Below are 19,906 nucleotides of genomic sequence, written 5' to 3' on the forward strand. Positions count from 1 at the left end.
TGGGAGCTTATGCATGTCCAAGTTTATCCCATTTCTGGGCAACAGAGTTACCTTTGGAAGCTCTGCACTTGTCATTATTGGCTATGAGACAGTGGGTGTATATGTGGCAGCAGGGTGGGAGGTGGATTGGAAACAGACTCCAGCCTTTTTCTTTGTTTTAGAGTGGATAGGCTCCAGAAGCCTAAAGCAAGAGCAGCAAAGCATACAAGCTGGGAGATGGGGCACAGCACTAAATAAAGGGAACTGTGGCTATTAGATTCCAAAGGTGTCAACAATCCCCCAACAATGTGACATTACCAATAATTAAAAAAAAATATATTAGACTTTGATTCTGGAAGATGGAGTAGATATATTTTCTTCCTGTTAAGTGCAACTAAAAACTCTGGACATGTGTAGAAAACAAACATAAGAAGACTGAAAGGTGAAGAGGGGAAGGTGGACCAGCTAGGGATCTCGGGACCTAAAGAACAACACAGTGGTAAGTGCTCTGGGTTTTCTTCTTACCCCACATATCCCAGACTGGGAACTGGAAAAGCCAGAGCCCAGAAATGCCAATGGGCTCAGAAATAAATAAATAAATAAAATCCCAGTAAAAGCCTGCTCTCTCTAGCCAAAGAACCAGGAAACCTTGTAAGGAGAGAAAACTTAGAAAGTAACAGCTATACGGGAGAAGCCCGGCAGTTAGCTGGGGCTTAGCAGACAGATCAGGGCAGGAGTTAGGAGTCATTGTCTGAGGTCAGAGCTGCTGGAATGTATGAGATGGCTGGGGTGAAGAGAGAAACGCAAGAAAGGCAAAGGCAGAAATAAGGAATGCCTACACATTATTGCCCTTTGGTTTACAATTAGAGAACAATTTGGTAGCTTAAAAAAAAGTACACATGCTTACTGTCCCTCCCTGGAGAGTCTCAGATCCTTTCTGTAGTTTTCCAAAGTTCTGAAGATGATTCTAAGGTGCAGTGAATATTGAAAACTGTTGAAGGGTTTTAGAAAAAAAGAACTGAGAAGGATTTGCCCTAAACAGGAAAATGAGAAGAGTGTTCGGGATGCCCATGGATGCAAGAATGATTAACAGCAGCATTGGGGCACGTGGGTGGCTCAGTCAGTTGAGTGTCCAGCTTTGGCTCAGGTGATGATCTCATGGCTCGTGGGTTCGAGCCCCGCATCGGGCTCTGTGCTGAACTCTTGCTCAGAGCCTGGAGCCTGTTTCAGATTCTTTGTCTCCTTCATCTCTCTGCACCTCCCCTGCTAGTGCTTTGTCTCATTCCCTCAAAAATAAATAAATGTAGAAAAAAAATTTTTTTAAAGAATAATTAACAGCACCAAATGCTGCAGGATGGCAAGGAGATTGAGGACTCCAAGGAGCTTCTTTCTGGAACAATGAAAGAGAAGATTGTGTTGGAAGACTTCCTAAATGTTGTAAGGATGCTAAAAGAAATTAGGAAAGTAAATATTGGTATCTTATTATGAAGGTCAAAGAAAAGTCTCTCAATAACTTTAAAGCTCCTTGGCCATTATCCATGATGCATTTACTTAGAGGATAATAGATGTTTATGAAGCCTACCTATTTTAAAAATACAAGTACAAAATCAGATCTCAGAAGGTAAGCATCTGAGATGCAAATCTAAACATATTTACATGAAAACTTAGACAAATTATAAAAATACTAAGAAATGGCAAAATCACAATGTTTACTACGTTGTATAATTTTTTTCTTGATATTCTGGTTAATTTTATCCTTAGTCCTATGACTAACTAGTAATTTCTCTTTAAATATAAAATTTACAATTTGATACTTTCTGAAAATACGGTATGAAGGATCTTCATTTTATAATGAAAATAAATGGAAAGTAAATGGTAACATATATGCAGAAGTCTATTAATAACTTTCTCATTTTTATTTAACATGATGCTGTCAGCACTCCTGTGGTGTAAATACAGCAGGTGTCAGAAGTGCTATTATGCAGAAGAGGAAAGAGAAGGCCTTGGGAATTCAGTGATTTGCTCAAGGACCTCCTTGCAGCAGTCAGAACTCAAACCCAAGGTTTCCGATTCCTTGAAATTCTCCAAAATAGTATATAAAGATTCTACAAAGATTCCTATGTCTTAAGTTATCATTTCTGACCAGGTTTAGTGGAAAACTAGGTCCCACCTGTGTCACAGAGACCGTGTGTCAGTGGCAAGCTCTGGGTTGTGAGAAATAATGAGAAACAGGGTTCAGGTATTTTGTCCTGAACAAAAAGCCTATCAGTTCTTTTCTCCACAAGGTCAAAAGAAAGGGAAGAACTTGTTACTGGACTCCATGGCAACAAGAAGCAGACTTATCCCCCTTTAAAAGCTGGAGATTTCAAAGTTAAAAAGAAGTAAAATGTGGAGATGACTTTTACTCAAGTATTCCTAATGTTAAGGTTCTTCAACTGAAAGAGTATTATAGTTGTGTTTTGCAGAAGTAGAAATTGAAACTTAAAAAAAAAAGAGTCATTTAAAAAGTCAATTTGCTTTGTTTTTTAAAAGATTTTATTTTTAAGTAATCTCTATGCCCAACGTGGGGCTCAGACCCATGACCCCACAATGGAGAATCCTATGCTCCTCTGCCTGAGCCAACCAGGTGCCCCAGTCAATTTTATTTTTGCAAGGAAATCTCTATGTGACTAAAACAGATGGTATTTAATAAGCAAATATTATACACAGCTATTTTTAAAAGTTAGGGATTTCTCTAAAATATAGAGAAAGAATAAATCTTGCTTTTCTGAGTGGCTCATATGCTCAAGAAACTAAAATACTCTTATAAAGAGCAGCTTTGGAATATCTATTAGAAACATTACACTACCAAGACCCAATCTTAGTAATCTTCAGGGAAGATAGTAACACTGATTCCTGGATCATCATCATTTTCAAGTTCTTTATCATTTTCTTCAATACATTTGCCACATGCTTCTGGGTTTCTTTTTTTCTTATGAGTATATGATGAATTATTTTTGTCTTTGATTTTCTCTTTGGGATGTGAGTTAGTAATAGTTTCTTTTTCCAAAGCATGTTGTAGGCAGTTGTAAAACCTATAAAGAAATAAATACTATTGTTATATCTATGTTCTGAAATAGCATGAATGAAATACATCTAGAACTTATAAGTTATATAAATTTTATGTTTTGTATTAACCTTAAAATATAAAATGAGTTAGGGAAATAATACGCTTCTTGCTTTTTGATATGATCATTTAATTAGGAAATGTGTTTTCAGTTTTTTAAGAACACTCCTAAAAATTGGTTGGAATCACCTCTTGACAATTGGTATTCTACCTCAAATTCTATTCCACGTGTAGGAGTCAAACAAAGAAGGTAAAAACAGAACAGATACTATTTTCCTTTATAAAAAATCACAAATGTAATAAAATCTCATTTTCAAAAATTTGGCAAATACATGAGGTTACAAATACGGACTACCTCTATATAACTACCTAGAAATAACTTGTCAATATTTTAATTCTTTCCAGTTTATTAATATATTCTGAATTAAGGTACTTATGCATGCACCCATATATCTACTGTATTTTACAGAATTTTTATATATAAAATTTTACATTTTCTGTTATATATTTATTGCAAAAATTTTCTATATCATCAAATAAACTACAGAATAACACTTTTTAATGATAGTATAACATTATGTCATCTAGATTGGCCTTAATTAATTTTCAAACTTTCCCTAATACAAACAACAGTGTGACAAACATTTTCAAAAATAACGTGACCGGAGTTTCTAGCTGTTTATTTAAGGCAGACCCCTAGAAATGTAATTACCTGGTTAAAGGGTACAAACATGGTAAAGCTCTTGATAAATACTACTTGTTTTCCAGAATGGGTGTTCAAAAAATATGCTTCTTTTTTCTTTTTAAATGTTTTCTAATGTTTATTTTTGAGAGAGAGAGACAGAGTGCGAGCTGGGGAGGGGCAGAGAGAGAGAGGGAGACACAGAATATGAAGCAGGCTCCAGGCTCCGAGCTGCCAGCACAGAGCCCGACACGAGGCTTGAACTCACGGGACTGCAAGATTATGACCTGAGCTGACATTGGACACTTAACCAACAGAGCCACCAGGCACCTCCCCCAAAAAATATGCTTCTAATAGCAATACTTGACAGACCACTTCACTCAAATATTGAATATTACCATCAAAAAACATACTTTGATAGGTGACAACAATGTCCCATTATTTTTTGTTTGTTTGCAAGTGAAATTGTTTTTCATCTGCTTATTAGCTATCTTAATTTTTTAAATATAAATTATTCTTTTCCTTTCCTCATTTTCCTACTTCCATGTTAGTGTTAATTTTGTGGTACAACAAACTGTTAGCTCCCTGAAAATTTTTCTTCATGTCTTTTCTTCTTCCGTGTTAGCACCTAATACAATGCTCTGCCTCACACGGTAGCCTTCCGCGTATGTGGAAAGGCAGAGAGGTGGCATGGTGTGTTGCATGTGCTTCAGATGTGTTCCACTGGGAAAGCTAAGCCAGGCTAATTCCAACTTTACTGAGTTTCGATTTCCTCGTTTATAAAAGTGGGTATTATCCTGTACCAAGCTAAGTTGTCAGGAGGTTACAGGTTATATATGTAAGTACCTAGCACAGTGCCTGGCACAAAGTAAATTCTCAATATGACTATTTTTACAGAATATAAACTCTATGAGACCAATGACCCCATCTATCTTGTTTTCTGTTAATATTCTTAAACTGTAGTGCGATGCTGACACACTTGGGAAAAATATGCCAAATAAGTGAACAAATAATAAATGCTGAACAAAAAGGTGAATATGGATGTGTTATAGTAGGTCCCAAATTAGAGTAATCTGGAAGCTCAGAATTCCCTTGCCATTGTGGGGATCTCATCACGCTTTACATTCTATTATAACGGCAAACTGTGACAGGGAATTTTGAGACCTATACGATAGATGGCTATTTGGACCAATTTTCTTCTATCTTAAATTCAACGAACAGGTTAAGTTATACTTGCAAAGGCTCTAAACTGCCCTAAAAAAAACCAAGATATATTCACCTGTTTCCAAACATTCCACACAATTCTAATACATACCTAACATGAATGCTACATATCCTGTCCGTATTTCAAGTACTATGTACTTACCATTGTATACCTTGATACCCAACACCATGATTGGCAAGTAATAGGTACTCAATAGATATTTCTTCAATTAATAAATCAATCTCAAAGACGGAGGTATAGTACAAGGAAAAACAGTATAGTAGGAGGTACAGCAAAAGGCTTTGAAAAATAGTAACTGATGTATAATTTTTTAGACCCTGTGCTGTTCCATGGTAACGGTCTTTTAATTTAATGTACCCCTTATATCCTTACTTAACTGAAATCTGGTCCCCCCACAAAGACACCATCTGCTCTGCATTCCTCTCAAGTGGAGACGCTTATTCTTTCCATATCCCACCTAACACAGAGTTGAGGTGAGGTCAGAATTCAGCTGGCTCACCAACACTTCACCAGACGAAACTCCTTCATTTGCCCCTCACGCCAATCTACTGGTATTTTGTTCAGTCCCTTACATTCATGAAAACTTCTATACTTGGCATGATCTTTCTCTCCAGGTCTTACCATCATCCTGGGTGACTTCAATGATTTGTTTTCTTCTCATCTTCCACACTGTCTATTTAGAATAGCTTAATAAAATGACCCTGTAGAATGATTCATTTTATATAAAACATAAATCCAAAAATTGATACCACAAAATGGTGTGAATCACCCTTATTTGATCATAAGAGGCTATCCATGATGTGCAAGTTCATTTTCTACCATTTCCCACCCAACTCTGAACTTTAGACTCAGGTAACCAAGTGTTGTTTTTTTTTTCTGTGGATTATACTTCATTCCTAGAAAATTAAAGATAAGATTAAATTGCTCTTTTATGATCACAGAGAATTAATAGCTTGTGTAAAATACCTTGGCAATTACATAAAAAAAAAAAGTAATTAAAGAGGAACAGGTGCCTTACTTTAATCTTCCATTAAAGAACCTCAGAATTCAAAGCCACATCCGTGGGGTACCAAAAAACAACTGGTGAAATGGAACAAAGGCCCTTTGTGCTGAAAGCCAAGAATAAATATTTCAAATACTTTTTCCTTTTCCTTTTTTAAGACAATTTTTAAAAAGTTCTTTGGGAAACTATCTCTCTCGATAACTCAGAAATTTGTTTTGCAATTACATGCTCTGCCCTCGTATGATGCCCCTTTACACAGCATTCTACAGCCCAATTCTCAAAGTGCAATTTTCTCAGCTCTCACAGGCAACAAAAAGAGCTCAGGAGATAAAAGGAAATGTATGCACAGGCAACAGTCTTCCCTACCCCCTAAGAAAATCAAATTGTCTTCAGTTTCTCTACTTCTGCAGTCAAGACTATCATGCCACAGGGCAACTTGTACTTAGTTCTCTTCATGACAGAATTTTTCAGACCAGCCCTGGGAAAATGAATTCTTGTTTTTCAGGTCAGTTAGAGGACCACTTGCAATAAAGAGCTGATATTTCTCTGATTTCTTAAATAGGAACATAAAATTAATGAAAGCTGGACACAATTTCATACCTTTTAGGCTTCCATTATTCACAAATAACAAAGGTGGCTATTTTCATAAAAATGTATTTAGATTTTAACTGGATTAAACTCAAGCATTTTTATTCAAAAAACAGGCATGTGAACATTGCCTGTGCCAGGTGCTGGGAAGAGAAGTAAGAGACCCAGTTGTGCCCTCAGGGAGCTCAGGGTTTAAGGGGCTCTGCAGAACTGGTAAGACACATTCAGCATGCCATGAAAAAAGACAGGACAAAGTTGGGGCACACTGGCAGTACTCTGCTTTGAGTGAGATCATGGAACTCTCCTTGGAAAAAAAACCCAATGCCAGGGCTGAATAGTAAGAATGGACAGAAGTGGACTAGGTATGGGAAAGGAAAAAAAGGAAGGGAGGGAATATCCAGGGGGAACTATGCAAAAATAAAGTGTGTGTGTTCACTTTATATTATTTACTTCTTTTGACTGAAGTACCTAGGGAAACGTGCGAGTTATTTACTTGCTTTAATTCCATTTTAAAAATAAGACTAGCAACAGTGGGGAGTCTAAGACCTCTGTTATCCTTGCCTCTTCCTTCTCTCTACCCCCATTTCTAGTCTGTCTCCATGTTCAGTTTACACTCTGCACTATCGCTCCCATTCATCTTGCTATTTAGGGTCCTATTAACTTCTCACCGGGACTCTGTAGCAAGAGCCTACACCTGCTCGCCCTATCTGTAAGCCATCCTACACATCTTCCAGAATAATCATCTAAGGCTCTGAAGCCTTGTAAGTAGCACTGTTGATGGAAAAAGTCAGTTAATGAATTTAGCAAATATTTATTAACCACTATTCTCATGCCAGATATTCAGAAAATAAGAAACGGTCTTTGCCTTTGGGGAACACTTAATGTGTTAACTTTTAAGTTCTTTTATTGTCTGTTATTAATTCAATACACGTGTATGGTTTTCCACTATGAGCTGGACACTGTGTAAGGTTTTAGGATAAGAGTATTTAAAGTGCGCACGCGTGTGTGTGCATGGGGTGGGGGGTGGTGACAGGGAGAAGTCAGTCCTATTTCCAATGTGACCACATTGTAGTGGAAAAAAAGGACATACGTACAAGTAAATAATTGTAATTCAACACAGTTCACATTTCTGTTTTGCCCTGAGTGGTAATAATACTGATAAATGATAGTAAATAAATACTGGTAAATAATATTGGTAAATAATAACTGGTAAATGGTAAATAATGCTGGTAAACAAATGTGAACGAAGGCAATGGCTATCGGGTTGAGACTAGGATAAGAAAGATAATAAAGAAAGGCTGATAGAGTGAGTATTCTAGTTAGATATGTTCAACAGCTTATTGTATATATAGGCTCGGGACTTGGGAGAAATTTGGAAGACCTACCATTTATATGGGGAAGTAGCTGAAGCAATGGGCCAAGGGCAGTGTGTTAGAGAATAGTAATACTTAACCACCAGGTAGATTAATAAGGGAAATCCAGAAGGAAGCTGAGAAGGAGCACCACAAACAGGAAGGAAAGGAGCAAAGTGATATAAGAGAATTTCTTGCCAATAGGTATATGAAGACATGCTCAATGTCACTAACATCAGGGTAATGCAAATCAAAACCACACAGACATCACCTCACACCTATCAGGATGGACATTATTAAACACACACACACACACACACACACACACACACACACACACACACAGACAACAAGTGTTGGCAAGGAAAGGAACCCTTGTGCATTGCTGGTGGGAATATAAGACAGTGCAGCTCCTGTGGAAAACGGCATAGCAATTCTTCAAAAAATTAAACCTGGAACTACCATATGATCCCACAATTCTACTTCTGGGTCTATACCCAAAAGAACTGAAAGTCGGGACTTGGATATTTGTACAAATATGTTGATAGCAGCATTATTCGCAATAGCTTAAAGGCAGAAAAATCCCAAACATCCACTGATGAATGAATGGATATATAAAATGTGGTATATAAATATATTGGAATATTACTTAGCCTTAAAAAGAAATGAAATTGTGATACCTGCTACAACATGGATACACTCTGAAGACTGTATACTAAGTGAAATAAGCCAGACATAAAAAGACAGATATTGTATGATTCCACTTATGTGAGGTACCTAGAAGAGTCAAATTCATAGTAATAGAAAATAGAATAGTGGTTACTAGGGGCTGGGATTCTAGGGAATGGGGATTTATTGTTTAATGCGTACAGAGTTTCCGTTTAGGATGATGAAAAGGTTCTGAAGATGGATAGTGTTGATAGTAGTGGCTGAGTAACAATGTGAATGTACTTAATGCCATCAAAATGTACAGTTTAAATGGTCAATTTTATGTACATATATTTTACCATAAAAAAGAAAAGTTAAAAAAAAAAAAAACAACCAACCATCGGATATCGATTCATTTACTTTTTCTCTCCAATTTGCTTTATCAACAGTATTATATGCCAATGTACTCAGCCCTTTTACTCTATATTTAGCATTTTCTTACTACACAGTTGGTGAAGAGAAGAACACGACTAACTTCATTGTACTCATAGCCAAATGTGGTTTCATCTGACCCAAGTCTGTCTTGATCTCTTATTAATAGATCCAAAGATAGCCTTCCTCTTGTAATTAGTAGTAAATAGATCTCCAAACTTGGTATTTTTTGCCTAGAAACCATTATGTATGCATGTATCTTACTCTTTCCACTAAGAAGTGGGCTGGGGAACTGTTTTACACAAACAAGACCTTTTTTATATTAAGAACATTTTACCTGTTAACTTTAATTTTCGCATTTCTAGATCATTTCTTATTGCTGAAATGTTACTCATTAGGATTTGACTTATAAAAATTCTACTATAGTCATTTGAATTGTGAAACTTTGGTCCTACGACAAACCAATTTTAGTACTCTCTCTGATTGCATGACTTATCACCTCCAGTGTTTATTATTTTTTCACTTTTCAACTGCAGAAGGGTGACTTTTCTCTGCCTTTGGTTGGATGTACAGCTGTTCCCACAGGAACTCTCTAATTTGTTCCCCCTTTCTGAATTCACATGTAATCTTCTAATCAGTATCTTGAGACACTTTTTACCCTTCTGTAATTTTTCACTGATTTCATATGATGAGCATGGCTCTCTTGATAGCAGCATGCACACTATAATCTCAAAACATATTTTCGAGTCAATGGATTTAAAGTATAATTTGATTTTATAGTTGGTGAACGTGGCTCAATTAACTTCACCAGGTGTATAGTTAGTTGCTCTTGGGCTATATTTATAATCTTGTTGAAATTCAAGTAAGGAAACAGAGAAACTGATTTGTTACTTCCTATGTTTTAGCAAAGAGTCTCACTGGAATACGATCTAAGAAAAGTAGTAAACTTTTGGAATGGTACCAATAAGTACCTGCATGTAGTTCAAACTCTGTAGTCTGCTCAAGTGGCTGGGTGCTCTTCAGTACTTACTTGAAATTATCACTTCATTTAGAATGTTTGCTCAAAGCCAGGTAACCCCCTCTGCTTTTTTCAACCAGGGTTACACCAGAAAATTAAGCTCTAATGCCCTAAGACTTGCACTGTACATAATGACTTAAGTTCTCTCCAACGTATCTAGGATGGAAGATGTATACCATTGTTGAGAGAAATGAGAAACAGTCACTTGAATAATTTTGTGAATTCTATGGTTTAAATGAGGAGCTCTGGTTGAGAAAGCCTGGATGGTGGTAGCGATGTGATTGTAGGTTTATTTTCTCTATGTGTCCGTGAAGAAAGAAAAGCACTACTCTATCCTGAGAATCCATGACATGACATGGATAGGGCTGATCATTTTACATATGCTATTTAATGTATACTAAAACAGTTTTTTAAGACAAGTATTTCTCCCAAGTTAGACACAAGAAAAATTAAGCCAAGCGAGTTGAGTAAATTGTGGTAGAACCTGGAATCAAACTCAGCTCTGCCTCTGGGTCCAAATTCTCTCTCTTTCCACCGTCTTACACTGCTACCATTGGCACCTGTAGCCTTAGCTTCTCCAAAGGGGGTGAGAAGGAAACTGTAGGTATTAAAGAATGTTACGCAGGCAAGTTGAACAATAATATTCCTTTGCATTTTAGTCAGGATTTTTTTAACTTTTTAAAAAATTTATTTATTTTGAGAGAAAGAGAGAGAGAGAGAGGGAGAGGGAGAGGGAGAATAAGGGGAGAGGGGAAGAGAGAGAATCCCCAGCAGGCTCTGAGGTGTCAGTGCAGAGACTGATGTGGGGCTGTAATGCAGGAACCATGACATCATGACTTGAGCAGAAGTCAGACACTTAACTGACTAAGCCACACAAGTGCCCCTGCAGTCAGGATTCTGAGGGTGATAACAGAGAATGGCTTAGCAGAGAGACACATTAGAAGCATGCTACTATGAGACCAGCTAACAAGGCTATTGCAATGGTCTTGAATAAGGAAAGTGACAGTACAGATAGGGAGAGAAGAATGACTTAAGAATTACTTGGGCAAGGATTGACTGGTTGTGAGGTAACCAAGGAGAAGAGAAAAAGGAAATTCCAAACGACAAGAAGTTGACCATCACTCCTTGAATAACTCAGAAGTATACATCTTGCTGATGGTAGTTCAGTGGCATTACCTTCATGTAAGAAAAGCAGCATCATAGTCACTGCTTTATGTCAAAAACTCGGTTTTTAGGAAAAAGTTGAGAAGAAAGTAATGTAAGAGTTTTACTTACCAGGAGGTAAAGTTTAAGAAGAAGAAAAGTCTAAAGATGTGAATTGATAGCCATAATCCTTCCCACTGGAACAATTATGGCAATTCTAGATTTAATCCCTAAGAACCAGCCAAATATGTAAAATATTTATCAGACTAAAATTAACCAGATTGCTTTCCTCAAAAAGAGATTGTAGGTAATCTCCAGTAGAACACATCCAGGGGGCAGTGTGTCCCTCTTCCCTGGCTGCCTTCAAGTTGATCAGTTATGGTCCCTGTCGCTGTTGGGCTCTCTTACCTGAGTGATTATGCTTCTCACCTTTATGCATGTTGCTGGCAGTCATGTCCCACTGCCCTCCATGGAGCCTCCCCTTTATGCTCTATTTAGTATCCATTACAGTCTGGCATACTCTCATCTATTACTTTGATCATTTTTTTTATTATCTGTGATAAGGCTACAAATAGAAAAGTAGTTGGGAGTATAAACTGAAGATGGTATGTATCAATGTTTTCAAAGATGACCTAGATATATAAGAGTAACATGGAACAATCCAATTAATATACCTTTCAATTCTCTTCTTGTTTTCCTCCATTTTTTGATTTGCTATCTTTAACAGGAAGTCGATATATTCCTCAGTCACCATCAGTTTTCCTTTATGGCTTAATGGAACTTCTAAGCCATGTGTGCTCCGGATAGCCTACGAGGACAATTTAGATACAATGATTTATGTACTAGAGACACTGAAGATAACTAAAGAAAAGTCCCAGTCAGGGCAGTGTTTAAAGATAGTTGGGTTCCATTACAGGATTTAAGTTTATGCTTTAATATACTTTAGCTAAACACAATTGAATGAAAGGAGATTAAATAGATTTTCCCAACACATAAAGTTATTTCTGAAGAAAGTCATTCTACACATTGTTTTTCAGAAAAGCAGATAATATCCAAGAATCCAATCACTTTAACAGTTTCAGTCTCACTAAAGCTTAGTAAGACTTAATGCCCTATTTAAAGAAAAGAAATTAATGAAATCTCAACAGCAGCTTCAAGGGAAAATCAAAATGGACTGGATGCGGAAGAGCCTCTTAGTGCTGCTTGAGCAGAGTGTGGTTATAAGAAAAAACCAAGCCTGTCCTATCTCACAAAGTGGCTGCTTTTTCCAGGCTTGAGGGTTGCCCATCTTAGCAAACCTGTTGATGAAATAGTCAGCATGTGCCAAGTAAATCCAAACAATGGAAATAGGTTAAGAACAGCAGCAAAAACTATGATGAGAAATAAAAATTCTCTCAATAGACTTTTACAAAAGAGCATCTACGATGTTTCATGTGCTATGACAGGAGAGACACATGCACGTATGTGTGCAATATGCCCATGCGTGTACATATACCCATACACACGATGCTAAGGAAATATAGAAGAGGAGCAACTAATTGAGTCTGAGGCCTCGGCTTCATGGGAAAGGTAGCATTTGAGTTGGGATTTTGAAGGATAAATGCAATTTCACCACACATAAAAATGGAGGCAAGGGGTATTCCAGCAAGAGAACGACTTATCTATAGTCATGGAGACATGAAAGAGCATGATACATTTGGGAAACAACAGATAGTTTTCTATCTGGCTGGAACAGAAGTATGCTAGCAGAAGAGGAGCATAAAGCCTTAGGTAAAGCCTAAGGTAAAGCCTTGGTAAAGCCTTAGGTAATGCCTTAGGTAAAGCCTTAGGTAAAGCCTTAGGTAAAGCCTTGAATACCAGGGGAAATATATGGAGACCCTGACTTTTTAAAAAGGGGGATTCTGATAGTAATGGCTCAGGGTGACTGACGGAGAAGATGGATAGCAGGAAGACCAGTCAGGAGACTGAGGTGTGGGACCATGAGGACTTATGTAGGGGCAGTAACAAGGGGCTTGAACAGGTGGGGTCGGGTGTAAGAAACTAGACGTGGATGTGATAGGACTTGTAATTAATTGAATATGGAAGACAAAGGAAAGGAAAGTGAAAGAACAACTCTGTTCTTGCTTGGGCTACCAGATGCAGTGCAGGGGAAGGAGACAGGGTGGGACACAAACCAGTACTGTGGACTCTGACTTTCTATTTAGTCATGCTTTTTTTATAGATGTCTTCTTTTGTACGCCATCTCTATTTGGAGAATGGGCAATTTGTTAAAATAGAAAAATAGGAAAGTCTAGGGAGCTAGAATGGAGGAAAACCTGAAATGGTTCAAAAGCAAAGAATGCATGCCATTACAAATAGTAAATGCTACAGGAAACAGGGCAAAATCGCTAGGAGTTGGCTTGGCCAGGAAAAGGACTCAGAGGCTGGGGGCATAGAAAGGTCTTTAAAGATCATCTAGTCCAGGGTTGGTAAACTTTTTCTATAAAAGGATAGATAGTATATATTTCTGACTTTGTGGCCATAAAATATCTGTCATTACTACTCAGTTTTACCACTGTAACACAAAAGCAACTTTAGACAATAACTTATCAAGTGGGAGTAGTGGGATCTGACCTCCTGTGGACTGGACTTGGTCCCAGGGCAGTAGTTTGCTGGACTCATAATATGGCTAAGAAAATTCAGATCCTAAGGGATTAAGGAGCTTGCCCAAGCTAATACAGAACAGCTGTGGTGCCACCAATACCCATGTAGACCCTCTTTATAGGCCCTCTGCCTATGAGTCTTTCCACTATATCATAGTACTTATTAAATTCAGCCTTGACTATGGTGAGGAGGGCACAGAGAATCTGGTTGAAAATAAATAGAGGAAGATAGTATAGGATCTCAGATGCAAATCTAAGAACTCTGGACTCTGCTCTGTAGCAAAGAGTAAGGTACTGAAGCTTTCTGGGCAAGGGCATGGCAAGAAGATTTGAGTAAGGAGAGACTGAAGGCTAGAATCTAATGAGGTTATTCTATAATCTGAGTCACTTTGTGCCCAAAGAATTGCTTTTTGCCAAAAGTTATCTTACCAACATAGTCTTTCCTCTCTTTCCCACAGTTATGCCAGAGTTCCTGAAACCAGAATCTATTGCCACTGAATGCTGTAAGAAAAGAAATTGTTTAAATTCCGATAATCTGGCTAATCAGATAAACTCTGATTATTTAGCTCTACATAAACTGAAGAAACATATATAACCCCAAATCTATAATTAAATTTAAAAACTAGTTAATTAAACTAACATTGCATTGGTTTTTTTTTTGGTAGATTTAAATTTTAAAATTAAATCTACCCACATACCTATAAATTCAAGTATAATCATAAAAATTTACCAGAATCTGTGCATCCTGTAACTGTCGACACTGCACATGAAGAATAAGTGGTTCAAATTTCAAAATGGCATCACCATTTGCTTTCTTCAGAGCTACAATCTAAATAAATGAAAAATGTTAGCAATAGGACACAAAAATATGATTCTGTTCTTTGGTGACCCTTTATCATATGCAACTTCAGTTTTTCCCAGAAACATTCAGACTCATCCAGCAACCTTTTTCTGCAAAAACTTTTTACTCTGCTTTTTTGGTCCTCCATCTCCAAAAACTGATTAATCTGCTTATTATTTTAAAAGACCTGATTTCTGGGGCACTTGGGTGGGTCAGTTGGTTAAGCATCCGACTTTGGCTCAGGTCATGATCTTGCAGTTTGTGGGTTCGAGCCCTGTGTTGGGCTCTGTGCTGACAGCTCAGAGCCCAGAGACTGCTTTGGATTCTGTGTTTCTCCCTCTCTCTCTGCCCCTCCCCAACTTGTGTTCTGTCTCTCTCTAAACAAATAAACATTAAAAAAAAAATTTTTAATAAAAAATAAAAGACCTGATTTCTAATTCTCCCATAAACATTTTGTGTCATTCTTTCCAACCATTACTTGGACAGTAAACTAGTATTCTATTTAATTCCATAACAGATTTTCATTAAGGAATAAGTTATGAATGTGCTCTTTAAATGCTTTGTTGTGAGACTGAGATTTGAGACACATGTATGTCTAAACTAGAATTTATACAAGGCAGTTATTATTTCTGTCCATCTAGTATCCCTGGGAAGTATCCTCTCTTCTTCATCCCATTTGATTCCAGTGGGACTGTCAATCATGATCCTAACACTATGACTGCTGCTATCATAATATCAGAGATGCCGAGTGCCCAGGACTGATCAAGGATAGCATTTCATTCTACTGGCAAAAATAACTGATCTAAGGGGTGAACATGCCCAAGCAAGGGGAGTCAGACTCCTCTGGGAATGACACCTGGATATTAGCAAGAATCTTTTTCTGCACGGCGTGCCGGCAGCTAACTTTCCTGCAAAAGCTTATCTGCAGCAGAAAAGAATAAGGGTAGATATGCAGAAAGAACCAGGACCCAAAGAAGGAGATGGAGACTGAGTGAGCACCCTGAAGACAACATGTGAGGATATAAACACATAGGGTAAAGTACCTAATAGAAACTTATATGAACTTCATCTAAACATTTTAATTTAGGAAACTAAATAACTCAGCACAGATGGGAAGATTTTCTAGAAGCAATCCAGAAAAGTAATGTATAATTTATTTTTTTAATGTGTTTATTGTTGAGACAGAGACAGAACGTGAGCAGGGGAGCATAGATAGAGAGGGAGACACAGAATCTGAAGCAGGTTCTAGGCTCTGAGCTGTCAGCACAGAGCATGACATGGGGCTCAAATGCATGAACTGCGCGATCATGACCTGAGCTGAAGTCAGATGCTCAATCAACAGAGCCATCCAGGCACTCCAGTAATGTATAATTTATTTATATCAGTATGCTGGTAATATACAGATAGTGCTAATCCCTTTCACTCAGCTCTTTTCTCCTATAATTTGTTCCATGTTACAAAGTCATCAAATGGTAGAACTGATATTCCTGTATTTTTTTTTATTAAATTTTTTTTTTTTAACGTTTATTTATTTTTGAGACAGAGAGAGACAGAGCATGAACGGGGGAGGGTCAGAGAGAGGGAGACACAGAATCTGAAACAGGCTCCAGGCTCTGAGCTGTCAGCACAGAGCCCGACGCGGGGCTCGAACTCACGGACCGCGAGATCATGACCTGAGCCGAAGTCGGACGCTTAACCGACCCAGCCACCCAGGCGCCCCAGTATTCCTGTATTTTTGATCTATGTGTCCAATATCCATAAACTCTCTATGTCCAAGAGGAATGCATACATAATTATATACATGTATATGAGTAATGCATACATATGTGTATATGTATATAAATGTATATACAAGTAATGCATATGTATGTATATGTGTATATATATGTATATGTGTGTGTATATATATACACACATATACATATATATACACATACACATACACACACACACACACACACACACACACACACACATGCATACATACTTTTATCTCTACAAATCAAAAAGCCACTGTAATGAATTCTCTTCAGGCTCTCTCATCTTCAGTCATTATGACTGTGTACATAAATCTACCTCTAGAGTTCTATGTTCTTTATTTGATGTGACTATGAATTAAAAGTTTATTTCTAGGGGCGCCTGGATAGCTCAGTTGGTTTAGCATCAGACCCTTGATTTCGGCTCAGGTCATGATCCCAGGGCCGTGGGCTCAAGCCCCAGGTCAGACTCAACGCTAAGTGTGGAGCCTGCCTGCGATCCTCTCTCTCTCCCTCTGCCCTTCTCCCCTGCTTGTGTGTTCTCTCTGTAAATAAATAAATAAATTTTAAAAGTTTATATATAAATTTATATATAAAAACTTACCACATCATCTTTTACACAAGGTTTGTGTGTGACCAGTAGCCAGCAACAGTTTTGCTTTTGAACCTCAAAACCATTTATATTCTAAAATAAAAAAATAATAAATATAATTTAATTCTATCATATTTATAAAAATAACAAATACAATGCATAGCATAATTCTAAGCTTTCTTAGGTGAATAATCCCAAGTGGTAATTTTAAGTATTACTGAGAACAATTCAATAGGCTTTGGGTAAAGTTAACCCAAAACAAAAATGAAACCAAATTAGCTGAGATAGAAAGAAAATAAATTGTTTATCATAAAAACTTAATATTTTCTGAAATATGGTCATGATTTTGTCAGGAGAAAAGGGATTATTCTAAGAGGTTGTGCACTAGCGGCCCTGAGTTGTACTCTAGTCTAGCTGTTTTATTTGACTTGTACAATATTAAAAAAACAAATAAACAAAAAAACAACTTGAACTCCTTTTGTTAAGAAAGCACTATACCAATCCCACACAGGGCTTACTACTTTTTACTGACACCTCAGCTGTTCATACTCTTATGTCTCTAGCCTCTAGAGGCATATATTTGTAACATGTGGATTAGACTTTATATGTAGTCCCAAAGGGCAGAGCTAGGACTGCAAGGTCAAAGTTTAAATAAGGCAAATACCTAAACATCAGATTTGTTTGTTTGTTTATTAACTGGGAAATGTTTATTTTTAAAGTTCATTAGATTCTTTGGGTATAAACAGATCCTACCCTCTTGGAAAGAGAATGCAGTAAACCACAAGTACTTGTAAATCACTGTACTTCTACAAAGTAACTATTTTTACAATGGGTACACAGGAGACGTGACTATCTGGCTTTGAAAAGCGGAAAAGCTCTGCTTGTCCTGAATAACTGGTTTGCTTTCATTGAGTGACATTTATCTGATCTTATGCTGGCTGCTGTAAATCTTAAGAGTCAAATGTGTGGCCCACCTCTAGAAAATTTATAGAATATGGGGGCATGTTTGGTAACTAATGCCATTTCTAGCTTCATCTTATCTATACTCCCTTCACCTCCATTTTCCTACTTTTTATTTTTCTTCCTCTACTGCTTTTCTGTAATTCAATGCAATTCCTTCCTGAAATAAGGCTAAGTGAAAACAAATAATCTACATAGAATGAAAAGAGGTTCTGAAAAAGTCCTAAGGCAGTTCAGGAGAAGCAGTCATTACTTACAAGTGGGTGTGTATGCTTGTGTTCAGATGGGAGAGAGGAGTTTTTGGAGTCACATCTCAAACACACAGAGATGGGGGAAAACATTTCACGAAAAACAAACATGAAAAAGGCAAAGGCCGGTAAATCTGAGAAATGACAGTTCAATTTTAGTAAACAGATAAACATGAAGAGAAGTAGCAGAAAATAAGGGAGCAGCAGAAGGGTTGAAAGGTATACTAGGGTAGGGGTTCGGATTTTCTGATGGTGAAAAATGTGTAATAAAAGATTTTAGCATAGATGAGTGACATACACAGAGTCATCTTTAGGAAAGTAAATCTGTTAACAGTACGTAACGTAGTTTGGGGCCTAAGGTAGTAGATCAGTGACCTGTTAGAAAAACACTGCAGAAATTTAGGTAAAACAGTGTAGTAGAAATGGTGGAAGAGAGTAAGCCCAGCTGGAGTGCCACTGTTCAGGAGGCAATGGAGGCGATATAAAAATATACAGGCCCTCCTAACCTGGGAGATCAGCAAATTATCAGTGAATGAGGGATCTAAAGAATGAGCTTATGAATGTGCTGTCTTTCGTGCTCTGAATTTAGTCCTAACGCTAAAATTAACATGGAGCTAACTTTTACGGTGCACTTAACATGGGACAGACATGATGCTAACTAAACATTTCAAATTATCCTATTTCTTTTACACAGAATCCCTATGAAGAAAATACTCTATTATTCTCAGTTCATGGAACAGGGAGGGGCTGAGTTTAGGTAATCTTCCTAAAGTCACATAGCCAATAAATCCCATGACTGGTTTAAAATCTAAGCAGTTATCACTCCAAAGCCTGTGGGCTTGACCACTATCTCAGACTACACCATACCAAATATTCTATTGTATTCGGCTTAACGTAAAAATTCCCAGAGCTGTAATAAGGGATTTGACCACCAGGAGGCAGTAAACTCCTTAACCCTGGAGACGTTCTATAAAGTAGTTAACAATGATTTGATAGGACGATTGAAGAGAAAAGGAGCCTCGCCCAGCTGTTAAAGTCTTTAAATTCCCCCTAATATTCAGAATCAAATTCTCTAACCTTTGCAACTCAAGATCATTCCCAGGCCACCAGTTTCCGCATCCCTTGGGGCCTTGTTAGAAATGCATAATATCAGCCCAACCCAAGAATTGCTGAATCAGAATCTGTATTATAAAAAAGCTCCCAATGATTAATAGGCACATTAACGTGTTAGAAGCACTGGTTTAATTCAACCTGTAAGTTTCATAAAGAAGCCGAGACTACCCATCAGAAGGACAAACACAGGCTGGACTGGGGTGTTCGGACTGGGGTGTTGTTTAGGTGGGCACAGGACTCTGGTGTTGCACACCACAGAGTGGGCACTGAAAGGACAAAAAACGGCCTCACCCCATCTAGGAGGATGATGCGCCCAGCGCAGGAACTCGTGGTGAAGTACTGTTCTCGCCCATTCAGGAGCTGCACAAGTTCTACCACATCCTCATCCACACTGCCCTTTCGGCTGAGGTCTGCTTTGCTCAGACCCTGTGCCTTCCATCTCTTGAACTCTGCGTTACGATCCATGTGAGGAAGGATTTAGAGTCTATACTTTGACGTTAGGTCTCGCCTTTCCCTGGGGGAAGCCATATTGTAGCGGGTGGTGGCCGGAAAGGCCCAAACTTCCTCTTCGTTCCGA

General features: G+C 37.8%; 1 protein-coding gene across 4 annotated transcripts; it reads right to left on the bottom strand.

Annotated features, from left to right (window-relative positions):
* Positions 1-2,491: 2,491 nt before the first annotated feature.
* Positions 2,492-19,846, bottom strand: TYW3 (tRNA-yW synthesizing protein 3 homolog). Of its 4 annotated transcripts, XM_060622035.3 has the most exons (7): positions 19,621-19,846; positions 17,021-17,101; positions 14,549-14,647; positions 14,248-14,319; positions 11,851-11,984; positions 6,011-6,101; positions 2,970-3,053 (listed from the first exon to the last, which is right to left on the bottom strand). In XM_060622035.3, exons 1-6 carry the CDS (start codon positions 19,792-19,794, stop codon positions 6,023-6,025), a joined length of 639 nt encoding a protein of 212 aa, XP_060478018.1. In that variant the 5' UTR covers positions 19,795-19,846; the 3' UTR covers positions 2,970-3,053; positions 6,011-6,022. The 4 variants fall into 4 exon arrangements, with proteins under 4 accessions (XP_060478015.1, XP_078307911.1, XP_078307910.1 ...); XM_060622032.3 differs by lacking the exon at positions 6,011-6,101 and having other exon boundaries at positions 2,492-3,053; XM_078451785.2 differs by lacking the exons at positions 6,011-6,101; positions 17,021-17,101 and having other exon boundaries at positions 2,492-3,053.
* Positions 19,847-19,906: the final 60 nt, after the last annotated feature.

The sequence above is a fragment of the Panthera onca genome, chromosome C1, assembly GCF_046562875.1.
Source record: "Panthera onca isolate mPanOnc1 chromosome C1, mPanOnc1 haplotype 2, whole genome shotgun sequence".
Classification (NCBI taxonomy): domain Eukaryota; kingdom Metazoa; phylum Chordata; class Mammalia; order Carnivora; family Felidae; genus Panthera; species Panthera onca.